This window comes from Pteropus medius, unplaced genomic scaffold, assembly GCF_902729225.1.
Source record: "Pteropus medius unplaced genomic scaffold, Ma_sr-lr_union100, whole genome shotgun sequence".
NCBI lineage: Eukaryota > Metazoa > Chordata > Mammalia > Chiroptera > Pteropodidae > Pteropus > Pteropus medius.
The window spans coordinates 2,337,721-2,350,047 of NW_024350922.1; the positions used below are offsets into that span (position 1 = coordinate 2,337,721).

The window sequence follows — 12,327 nt, forward strand, 5'->3', positions numbered from 1 at the left end:
ATTTTCTTAAGCTTTGGATCGCAAAGCATCTTGAACGTGCATTATCTTCTCTGAAGCTGATGACAGCTCCATTCTGGTAAAGATTATTCTTTCTGTCTCAAAGCTGAGAAAAATCAGGAAAAAAGAAGTTACATTCTAAAGCAGAGGGACAGCATACAAGCCAAATCTGGAAAGCTTTTTAAAAAATCAGACAAGTTAGCAACGTTAGAAATCCATTTTAAAATTCCAATTTTCAGTGGCTCTTGAAAAATCAGATAATGGGGCAACGCTGGGCCCACACTCCCCATGGCGACAATTTGGGCCCACACTCCCCACAGCGACAATCCTCTCGAGTTGACTCCCAGCTGCCCCCTTTGGGTCCCCTCCCCCGGGGGTCACCTCTGCCCCAGGCAGCCCCTCCTCTCATCCGCTCCCAGCAGACATTTGAATTTGAGACCGGAGAGAAAGAAACCACTTTATTTGGAAACACAAAATGGAACTTAATACATATGCAAAAAAAATAAATCTATACCTCAAGCCACATTTATATGCAAATATAAACCTATCACCTGGGTCCCACCTGGTGTCCACCTTGTCTGGATTCAGTGGTTACCCCAGAGACTAGACACACAGGTAGCAGGCACAAATCCACCCAGAGAATATGCATATTTGTCTCCTTTCTCTCATACCAGCTGCGCATACTTGTGTAAACATCTGTTGATTTGTAAAACATGTCCAGTACTGCAGACTACGTGCAGGCAGAAAAGGAAGGGCCGTCACTGAATAGCAACGAGGGCAGTTCACCTGGCTGGGCCACCGAGGTTGCAGGGCAGTTTACCTGGCTGGGTCACCAAGGTTGCAGTTGATGACTAATTCCCACAATGCCTTGGGCGAGGCGGGGAAGAGGACTATTCAGATGCATTGGGGGTTGGGATTTTTTTCTTCTTACATCCGTAAAGACTTTTTTTTATCTATCGCAAAATTGAAAGGGACACTACAGTCCAGCTTAAATTTTATGCCCAGGATGCTCTGAAGAACAGGCAGTACCACTGAAAGATGGCACTGTCTTGACCTGTTTCTCTGCCTGTGATTGAAGGTGGCAGGTGCCATCCCCAACTCTGCGATTCTGCCAAACCTTTGTCTGCTTCTTGCACTTGAAGACGGCCTCTGATGTCTTTCCGGTTGGGCTGCAATGTCCTGGGTTGTTTTGTTCTGGTGTTTTTTTCCCCCATGCTCAGCATTTGTGGAAACTGATGCCCTAAGCAGCTTTAGAAGGCACAAAACTAGGTTTTGAAGGTGGAGTCAGTTCTTCTGCTGGCTCAGAAGGATCTCGACATCCTGCAGACCATTTTACTCTCAACCGTCCTTAAAGAAGCCCTCGATTATTAACTCTATACGCAGGCCATCCTGGCCTCCTGGAGGAGGGGGGCCGCCGGCTGACCTGCAGGCGTGTGGCTGAGTGCGCTGCAGGGGTGATGGTTCAAGCCAATCCAGACAATGAGTCATTAACCGGCTGGAGGGTCCAGAGCCAGAGTGAGTACGGTGAGTGAGTACGGTGATGAGGCTGGTTCTCCCTCGTGTTCTCACATTCGCTAAGTGCCTCCTCTCTGCCAAAGCACTGTGTGTTTGAGCCCTGGAGGCCAGAAAATTGGGCTGGCTCCCACTCAGTTTACCAAGGATTACAGCAGGGTCGGAAAACTGCGGCCCAGGCAGGCCCTGGTGTCGAAATCGAGTTCTACTGGAATCGCAGCCACGCCCCTGTGTCTAGGTTTGCCCACGGCTGAGGGCTGGCTCTGCTCGCAACAGCAGGGCTGAACAGCCGCCAGGGCCTGCACGGCCTCAGGCGGTTACTGCCGGGCCCTTTACAGAACGGTCTGCCACCGACCCCTGAGTTAGAGAAAAGCACAGACCCGTAACTAGGAAATGAGGCAAGTGGTCAGGGAATGTAAATTATTTGCATAATAAAGTCAGAGAGAGAGAGAGAAAGAGAGACACAGAGAGAGAGAGACAGAGAGAGAGAGAGAGAGAGAGAGAGAGAGAGAGAGCGAGAGCAGGCTGGCTAAATTAACAGCAGTAACAAAGGCGTAATGACTCTGAAGAGATGAATCACGATAAAGTTGCTTCTAACTTAACAGGCAACGTATGTCTTTTAACTACCTGCACTGGTTAAAACAAACAAAAACTTGATCTGGCGTTAACGGAAAAAGGGCGATCAGCTCCGATTTCTAAAGGAAACTGGTTGTGATGAGTCCATGTGTAGGAAGAGGGACAATGTCACTTGTGGGGACTCTAAAGAACTCCTCACAGGTAATTCTGACTGCAGGCCCTGGACTCTGGAACCTACCGCTCTCATAAGTTCAAGAGTCCACCGCACTTGAAACACTAAGATGTGGAGGGACCCGTTTTAACGGTGTGATGATGGCACGCTCCGCTTTATGTTTTCATTTTTAAACAAAGAGAGGCTGCTCAATCGCTTGGGGTCGATCGAAGCGGTCTGTTTTCTTTGCTTTTTGAAACACCGGCTGCCATCATACTGATGTTAAATATGAACTTTTAAAGAGAACGTTCACTGGGTACAGTTAGCCAAAGCCTGGCCCTGGAGAAACGACGAGAACGGACGCGTGTTAACAGCTCTTGCCCTCTCCCCTTCTCAGACATCTTAAATCAGCCTCGAGGGGCTGCTGCAGATTCCAAGAAACTCAGCATGGCTTCGGGAAGAAAATTCCAAGGACGAGGGCTGGGGAGCAGATTCTGCAAAAGAAAGTCAGCCACTGAGGAAACGGGGAGTCCTGTACGCGGGCCGCTGCGGTCACACTGTGTGCCAAGCCCTGCACGCGGGCTGCTGCGGTCACACTGTGTGCCGAGCCCTGTACACGGGGTGCTGCGGTCACACTGTGTGCTGAGCCCTGTACGCGGGGTGCTGCGGTCACACTGTGGGTGCCACCGCTGAGATGCAGACCGCACGTCTGCTTGGAGGATGGGCTTCGACACGTCAGGCCGCTGTCCTCACACCTCAGTCCTGAGGCACACCCCACTTCCGCACTGGCTGACGGAGGAGTTAGAGGTAGTGAACACGTGCATACCAAAAGCGGCCCTGTTCTGTAAAGCCCGCTGTAGAGCATGCTTAAAAATGGCATTTGGCCGTATTGCAGAAAGTCAGTCGCATTTCAGGAGGGAACTTAAAAGGCGAGCAATGGGGCAGTGTGCGGGCAGTGTGCGGGCCCCCCCCAACCCTGGAGGCAGGGGGCTGGGGTCGTGCATCGTCGCACGTTCTGGAACCACGCCACGCACGCTTCCGGATGCTCTGAGGAGGCAGGCTCTGCACGAAGTCTGGACAACGCCCACCCACAGGGAGTCACTGTGCAGCTCCAAGGTCCCCATCCGACTCAGGGGACACGGACCTCGTGGGCCTGAGACTTCCACTCTGGCCTGAAAAGGCTAGTGAGCAAAGCTCTACCATTGTTCACCCAAGGCAGAAAAACACTTTCTTACCTCTAGTGACAAAATAAAACAAAAAAAGAACCTCGAAACGATATGTTGGTTCACGAGGCTGCTTTTTCGACACCCTCTCCCCCAGAATGCTGCCCCAAGGGACAGCTGTGGGGTCTCTGCTGGGAGCAAAGACATTTTCAAGAGTAAAAAAAAAAAATGACATAAAAAAAGTTGATTGACAACACACTAAAAATACTTGCCCTCCCTTCCCTCCCCCACCACCCAAAAAAAGCCCTAAATAAGTCAATAGGTCTCTTCCCCCGCCAGCCCTTCACGCAGGATCGCCAGCGCTGCTTTTCCCGGCCAGTCACTCCTGCATCTGCGCCCAGGCCTCCTCTGCCTTCTCGTAGTACTGGGTGGCCAGCCGGCCCTTCATGGCTTCTGTCGCCGCCTCAGCCGCCTGGGTATACAAGTCGCCTGAAAGACAGCAAAGTGGGGGCACCAACAGATGACCGACCGCCTGTGGCTTTTGCCAGCCCCGTGTCCCCCGCCTCTGCCTGGGAACAGCTTCCAAATGACTCCTGTCCCCTCTCCCTCCACACGACCCGGGTGGGGCTCTGGATGGTCACGTGATTCAAGCCCAGGTGTAAAGCACCCTCCCCATTCCCACAGGGACCGGCCGGACTCGGGCACAGTCGATGGGAGTGAGCATCTCCACGAGCCCAGCGACTGCCTTAGGGTGGGTGGGTGATTCCATTGGAGCCAGTGAGAATCAGGCTGAGGACTTTTGCAGGACTAATTGGGGAATGTATGAAAGTGGAAGAAATAAAAATTTGAAACATGTCAGGCTTGGCCGCCAAATGAATTTGTGCCACACGGACAAAAATACTTGCTTTTCTGAGCTTTTTGGATTTAGAAATTTCAAATAAGGGATTATAGAGTTGTATTATTTGCCTAATTCTTTTACACAACCTTAAAAAAACACTTCGATTTAGCCTCATCTCGTACCTGTGAAATCAGGATTCAGTATGCTTATTATGTAACAGAAAAAAAAAAAAAATATATATATATATATAATGTGTGCCAACGGATGAATGGATAAACCAAATGTGTTCTATCCATACAATGGAATATTATTCGGCAATGAAAAGGAACGAAGCACTAACACATGCTACGACACGGACGAACCACGACAGTATCACGCTAAGCGAAAGAAGCCAGATGCAAAGGGCCACACGTATGACACCACTTATACGAGGCGTCCAGAGCAGGTGCATCTACAAGGACAGGAAGTAGGTTGGTGGTTGCCAGGAATGGAGGCAGGGGGGACCGGACGTCACTGCTAACAGGCACCGGGGTTCTTTCTGGGGTGATGAGAATCTTCTGGAACTAGATGGTGGTGATGGTTACACGACATGGTGAACGTAGGAAACACCACTGAACCACACACTTTAAAATGATGCCTTTTATGTTAAGAAGAGTCAGCTCAATTTTTTAAATTGTGGAAAAAAAAAAAGAAAAAACCAACACAAAAACCCAATCCCCCGATACGTAAGCGTTAAAATGAGAAAGTTCACCTGCGCGCCGCTCCATGAAGCCCGTGCTCCCCCACCCCCTCAAGCCAACACCATCTGGGGATCCGGCAGCAAAGCAGAGGCCCGCAGGGGCCTGCCTCCCCACCAGGCTGGAAGACGAGCCTCAGCCTAGCATCGCGCCATAATTCCCAGGGGGACAGGGACCGTGTCCCCGGGGCCAGCCCTCTCCCACCTGCTCTCTGCGGGTCCTTCTGCAGCCCACAGCCGCCCGTGGACAGCATCTCGGCCTCCCGGGCCAGCAGCGCGTGCCGGGGCTCGTCCTGCATCCCGTCATACTCGCCGCCCTCATCGTAGTCCGTCCTCTCCAGGGCCGTGCTGTACCAGTGCAGAGCCTCTGGCCAGTCTCGGGACCTTTCCGGGAGACAGAGGAACAGGGGGAGGTTGCCGTGGCAATGCGGCAGGAGGCGGCGGCTCATCAGTAAGAGCGGCACATTGGGAACCCCAGTGGGACCCACAGCGCCCGACGCCATCAGGTCTAAGGGCGTCGTTCACATAGTAGATTTATACATTTATTGAGACGGCGAAAAAAACTGGTATACTACTACAATTTTCCAGCAAATGGGAGTCGAGTATCTTGAAGGGCAGGCACGTTTCTAGTTTGCAAAAAAATCACCCTAGGGGCCAGCACCAGCAGTGGCTGGTACCGATCCGCCTGCCCTGACTCGAGTGGGCGGGGGACCCCTGCAGAGGCCTCCAGAACCATCTGAGCTAGCACAATCTTGTGCCCCCGCCCCCCCACGCCCTGCCCGTGCTGGCCAGCTCTGGCTCCCACCCAGCACGACACAGGGCTCCCCCGGAACAGCTGGCCCCCCGCTCCGGCTCTGCCCCCCAAGCCTCGACTCCTGCTGCAGCGTGGGCCCGGCCACACCAGGGCACACGGGTTCCAAGCCCATCCCGACAACACACGGCACGGGGGAACTCGGCTGCCAGCTCCCGCTCCGGGTGCACTAACTGCATCAGGGTGTAGGTAACTCCTGACAGCCCATCAGGGAAGCGCAGAGCCAGACGCAGAGGAGGCGGCCCGTGGGTCCCATGAAACGTGCCAGGAGCGACGGCCGCGACTCGCCGTCCTCCCCTGAGGCCACGCTGCACCTGGCTCCGCACCCCCTTTCCCACCTGGGCTCCTACTTGTGTCCCCCCCGCCAGACTGCCTGCTCCCGAACACGCCGGCTCCCGTCCGCTCCCGGGCCTTTGCACCTGCCGCCCCCTCGGCTTGCCACACCAGGCTCCTCCTCCCTGCAGCCTCGATTCACGCACCTCTTCAGAGATGCCGCCCCGACACCCCGTTTCTCACAGGTGCCTCAGTCTGTGCTTCTCCTGTTTACTAATCCCCCATTAGACCCGAAGCCCCAGGAAGGCAGGGGCCAGCAATGGCAGCCAGTGGCTGGCGGACATGGTGTCGGGGGCTCACCCGGCTCCGCTCTACTTCATAAAAAGGGAAGTCATCTGACAGTGACCGGTGGTTTTCACATCTGACCGGAAGCCACTCGCCTAGATGGTCCCACCCTCTCAACGCTGACCCCCTGGTCCAGAAGGGCCCGGGTCTGTGCTGACACTGGATGGGAATCTCCCAGCGGCACCTCCCCGAGCGACGGCCACGGTACCTGTCCGGGCTGAGGTTCTGGCCGGTGTCGAAAGCTCGTGCCACCAGGATCATGGACTGTCTGTCGCCCGCTTCAGCTGCCTTCAGTAAGTAGTTGAACCCTCTGGTTTGATTTTCTTCCGTCTCCTGTCAACGCCGACCAGCGTCGGGGAGAGAAGAGGGAATCGGGTTTGCACCGCAGGGGCTGCTGACATCTCTGACTCATCTTCTCCGTTCCCCGAGTTGTTTCGGGGAGCCTGGGAGGACCCCGTGTCGTGAGGAAGAGAACACACCGCTGTGATGAGCTACTCGGGGCCCCGTCAGGGAGGAGAGCCAGGGGCTGAGCCCTCTCTCGCTGTCCTCTGTCTGATCCTGCCCCCCTCGTCTCCTGCCTCCAGCGGGGCTCCCTGCTTCCACCCTTGCAAAAACTTTAGACGGCTGCGTCGAGAGAACTCACGATGCGTACACCCCTCCCACTCACGGTGACACTTCCACGGCGTTTCGTGTGCCCGCAGAGGGTTCCGCCATCACCGTCACATTCAGAACATTCTCGTCAAGCCGAAAGGAAACGGAAACGCCGCAGCCCTGAACGGTCACCTCCACATCGCCCCGCCCAGCCCTGGGGACCGGCTGACCTCCCTTCTGCTCCTCGAGAGTCCCCCGCTCTGGGTACTTCACGAATGTGGCCCCACGACATGCGGCTGGCTCCTCCCTGCAGCACGAGGCTCCAGGGCCCACTGTGCTGCAGCACGTACGGGTGCTTCGTCCCCTTTAGGCCAAGTGACTCTCTCCTGTACGGATATGCCACCTTCGTCTATCCGTTCGCCGGTCACGGCTGATGGCTGTCTGGCTGTTTCTACGTTTTGACTATTGTGAACCATGCTTCTATGACACTCACGCACGGGTTTTTGGGTAAATGTGAGTTTCCAGTCTCTTGGGTATATGCCCGGGAGTGGACATGCCTGGTCACGTGCAGCTCTATGCTTAGCCTTTTGGGGAGCTGCCAGCTGTTTTTCGCGGTGGATACGCCGCTGTACATGCCCACCTGCCCCCCAAGACCCATCCTACAGCACCAGTCAGAGATGCGCCCGGGGCAGGGGACATCACTCTATCAAAGTGGCTCCAAGACGTCCTGTCTTACTCAGAGACAAAGCCAAAGCCCTTCTCCACCTTCGGGCTTCGAGAAGTATGGCGGGGACCACCCCTCATCGCCCGCATCCATTCTCTTGGCTGACCAGCTAGGGGCTGCATTTCCCAGCCTCCCTTGCAGCCGGAACTTGCGTCCTAACAAAACAAGAGGCCCATCCGGTCACTCTTGGTCACATACCCTGTCGTATTTTCTCCCAAGCACTCTAAAACAGTGCTTGGCAGGAAGTGCTCAATTATTTCTAATTCTGCTGGAAATGTTTTCATTTGTTAATTATTATCTGCGCTACATCCTTCTCCTCCTGAAAAGTTTGCTGTCGTGAGTAAGAACCTAGGACGGGGCCCAGACTGCAGGAGGTGCTCAAAAAGCACGTGCTGGATCAGCGTCTCAGTGAGACAACAGAAAGGGGCCCCTCCAAACGGGGCAGCAGGAAAAGGGGAGATGAGCTTCCTGGAGCACGCGGTGGCCTCTCGGGGCACCTGGCCCGTCTTCCTGGCTAAGCCACAGGCTGCCTGAACATGGCCGACGTCCTTCCTGCCCGCCCTGCCCTGGCCAAACCTCTCGATCCAACCACAGCCCTGCTCGGGGAAGGTCCCACTCTGCCCTCGAGAGAAAGGCCTTGGGGACACCCGCAGAGGAGGAAACTGGACTTGCTTCCGAACCCCGTCACAAAGGGAGGGTCAGGGAGGGGGGACCGCGCCCAGGCCTGGCCCCCGCCGTGCACCCCGGGGCCCAGCCTCCTCCACTCAGGCCTGACATGCCTCTGCGTGTCCTCGCCCGGCCAGGCTCCGTGGCAGGACGCTGGAGTCGGCTCTGCAGGCTTGTGAGAACCGAATGAACTTTTGGGGGATTTTGCAAACCATCGTTAAAAGTTAAATTAGGTAAACTTACAAGTAATGGACGGTGACAGCTCCCCAGAGCTGACCACTTCCTCACGACTTTACTGTGTTTTACTACTTACTCTCTGCGACCCCGAGTTCTTCCCATCTATCACAGGCATCCCAGCCTCAGGACCACTGACGTGGGAACCAGGCTGTTCTCTGCCGCGGGGCCGTCCCACGTGTTACAGGATGTCGGGCTCGGGCAGCACCCCGGCCTCTGCCTATGAGATGCCGTTTGAGCCCCCAGAGTTGTGACAACCAACCATGTCGCAGACACCGCCACGTGTCCCCAGGAGGAGAGGGCAAAGCGACTGGTCGAGAAGCTCGGTCTGCTGGGTCTCCACGGCGGGAGGCTGCGTGGCGGTGTCTCCCACCCTCTGCTCCCCAACTCTGTGTTCAACCATGTCCGTGGGGAGGGGGCAACAACAGCAGAGAAAGCGGGAAAAGCCACGTTTGATCAACTATCTTTTTGATTGTCTTGGCTGAGAAGGGAGATGGAGAACCGTTAATAATGCACATGGACTTAACGGTGTGCCGTCTCTGCGGCCGCGGCACTGTGACCAGCACAGGAAATGGAGGAAACAGCCTTCGCCATCACCCGATTCGCTGACCAAATGGCTCATGGCGGTGACAAATGGGGTTCTGCCTCCGACGGGTGCCTTTTTTCCCCACGTTCATCTCACTAAAGTAAATGAAAGCATCGACCCACGTTTACAGCACAAGGTCACGGCTCCGTCAACGGCACCGTGGCTGGGGCTACCGACCGCGTAAGAATCCCACGAGAATTAGCGGGTGCGTTCTGTGGGGCTCTACAGACTCGGCGGAATTTACTGTAAAGAGAATTGTTATTCTTGGTAAACTGCGTGCCTGACATTCTCTATGTCAGTAAAACTTACAAGTTTACGTACCAACGTGTGCACACAGTCTCCCCCCTGCCCCCACCCCCACTCCCCGAGAGCCAACTGGTAAACGTTCACCGGCACGCCACTGGTGGCATGAGAAATATTCGGTCCTGCGGTCAAGAAGCGTGGAGATGGGAGAGAGGGAAGTCACCACCAGCCCTCAAGTCCCCTCCCCGAACCAAGTCTGCCCCTCGGCATCTAAAACGGGAAGTAAAGGCGGCTGTGCGTTGTTATCTCTTGCCCACAGGCTAAACAGTACATATGACTGAATGACATCAAAATGCCAATATTCTACCCTTCCTGACCCACGAAGATGGTAGTTCCATGAAGTTCGGTGAACACGCACGAGGCTAGTCCCTGCGGCAATTTTCGTGCAATCGAGAGAACAGAACCAGTCCCAGCGTCCACCCACAGGGCCCAGGTTACGTGAAGCACGTGGCCTCGTGCAGCGGAGCGTGTGGCGGCTGTCCAGGAGGACAAGGTCGCTGGCTCCTACCGCTGAGAAACGCCCGCAGGACGGGGCCGGATGGGAAAGCGAGGTTTGGGGGAGTGTGTGCGGTAGGCTAGCTTTGGAGGAAAAAATCGGGTGACCACAAGAATCTGTACTTTGGGGTGGCGTTAGAAAACTGTGTAATGGGTTCGACAGTGCCCCTCCCAAATTCACACCCGCCCAAAACTTCAGGATGGGGCCTGATTTGGAAGGAGGGTGTTTGCAGGTGCAACTGGCTCAGACGAGGTGATCCCGGAGCAGCCGGGCCCCCCACCCCATGTGACTGGTGTCTTTACAGGAGGAGAGACGCGGAGAGGAGGCCAGGAGAGTGAGGGAGGGCTGAGGGCTCCCCCTGGAGGCTGGGGGAGGCCGGATGGGGCTCCCTGGAGCCTTCGCAGGGAGCGTGGCCTGCCGACACCCCCACCCCCGCCGGGTTTTGGGCCTGCAGCCCCCAGAGCCGTGAGAATGAGCTCGTGTTGTTTTACGTCCTGCGGGGTGTGGTCCTTAGTGACGGAAGCACCAGGAAGCGGTGCTTTCCGGAACTCCACACGAGAAACCGCGTTTTTAAAAAGAAAACTAGTCACAGTGGTTTCCCGTCATGGGGGGAATACCAGGAGGGAGAGAAAGATAGGAGGGAGATTTTTCACTATATATCTTTTTAAAAAATCACAGGAATGTATTACTCACTCAGAAATGTCAATAAACGAAGGACCTTGCAGGGCCTCGCGCCTCCTCCTGGTCTGATGCCCCCCACCCAGGCCGGGCCCACGAGGAGGGCTGGCGGCCTGAGCCCAGCCTCGCCCGGCCACCTGACCCTCCGCAGCCCCGGCTGCGAGGTCAGGAGGACTTGGAGCTACGCTGGGGCCACGCGCACGGCAGGGGCTCGTGACCCCCCCGAGGAGAAGACGGCACTCTGGGGGCCTCGCCGGCCCGATCGCTCCGTCCCTCCCGCGGGACCCCCACGCAGCCCCGTCCCTGTCCTCGGGCTCCCCTTCCACACCGCGTGGGCCTCCGGGGAGGGGTTGGGGGCCGGCGGGGGCGCCCCTGGCCGGGCCCCGGCCTGCTCACCTGCAGAGACACGTCAGGCAGGATGTGGTGCGGCAGCCGTGAGCACATGAGTCCCAGGCCCACGACGGCCTCCAGCTCGCCCAGGTCGGCCGCATGCTGCAGGTGGAACACGGCGGACACGCGGTCCCAGGCCTCGCCCTTCTGGCAGAAGCGGCCGGCCTCGTGGTAGCGCACCATGGCCAGATGTACCTGCCGCACAGAGCAGGTGTTGGCCCTGAGGCCGGGAGGCCGAGGCCGCACCCCAGGGCCTCTGGCCGGCCTGTGGGGGGAGGGAAGGGGAGGGCCGGGGTGCCAGGCTTGGACAGAGAGGACTCCGAACCGGGCATCTCTGGTACCTTCCCCAGAACGGACTTCCCGACTCTCTTCTCAAGGCCCAGAGCGCTGAGCCTTTGCATCTCCAAGGCCACGGCCGAGGGCCGCGGCAGGTGGAGGCGGGAGGAGTTGAGGTCATTCCACTTCTCCACGCAGACCTGCAGGATGAGAACGGGGCATGGTGAGGTCCCAGGGCTGGGGGGTGGGGCGTGCGGCCACCAGCTGTCAGCTGCTCCCCCACACAAGCCTGGCTGGTAAGGCGGGGCGCGAGCCCTTATGCCGTCAAGTTTCCTTGGACACACACGGCTCCATTTCTAGACACTCAAATTGTCAGCTCGTGGGTGCGAGAAACTGTGATTCTGTCTACGGCCATGCCACCCTGAACACGCCCGATCCCATCTGATTGCAGAAGCTGAGCAGGGTCGGGCTTTGAGGAGCGGTGACCACAGGGGGAGGAAGGACCTTGCAGGTGGCAGGGAGACTCGCCTCAGCACAGGCCGGGAGGGGAGGGGTTCTAGTGTGATTCAGAGCCAGCCTGAGAGGGGACAGCGTCCGTGAGGGCTGGCCTCCCCATGCCTGCTGACAACGATCAGTGACGCCCGTTAGACGTGCTGGCCAGGGGAGCCGGGGAGAGCTGCTTAGGACCAATCCCTCGCACGTGAGATAACGCAGCCTGAGTCCCTGGGCGGCTGTAGGAAGTCAATACACAGGGGTACGACTGCCACACGTGGGTGGTGGCCGTGTGATCACCCCTCCAGGATGGGCTGCCTGGTAGTCCCCACAGATCCCCCACATCTGGCCCAGGGCGGGGGCTCAGAAAGTATCTGCCAAGGGCATCGGCTCCTTTGCAAAGCCATCCCGTAGGGGCTGTGTGAGGCGCCCGGACAGGGCAGGGGTGCGCGGGCAGGGAGTGTGAGGCGCCCGGACAGGGCAGGGGCG

The 12,327-nt window shown here is 57.0% G+C and overlaps 1 protein-coding gene across 3 annotated transcripts in view; it reads right to left on the bottom strand.

Moving 5' to 3' along the window:
• Positions 1-440: 440 nt before the first annotated feature.
• EEF2K (eukaryotic elongation factor 2 kinase) overlaps positions 441-12,327 on the bottom strand; it is a 55,746-nt gene continuing 43,859 nt past the window's right edge. For 2 of the 3 annotated variants that reach the window (XM_039840251.1, XM_039840250.1), the window contains 5 exons: positions 11,412-11,546; positions 11,077-11,265; positions 6,611-6,735; positions 5,179-5,357; positions 441-3,888 (listed from right to left, as the gene is read on the bottom strand). In XM_039840251.1, coding sequence (XP_039696185.1) covers positions 3,779-3,888; positions 5,179-5,357; positions 6,611-6,735; positions 11,077-11,265; positions 11,412-11,546 — 738 coding nt within the window. In that variant the 3' untranslated portion in view covers positions 441-3,778. The remainder of the gene's footprint in view (positions 3,889-5,178; positions 5,358-6,610; positions 6,736-11,076; positions 11,266-11,411; positions 11,547-12,327) is intronic. The other variant, XR_005648066.1, reaches the window with a different exon arrangement.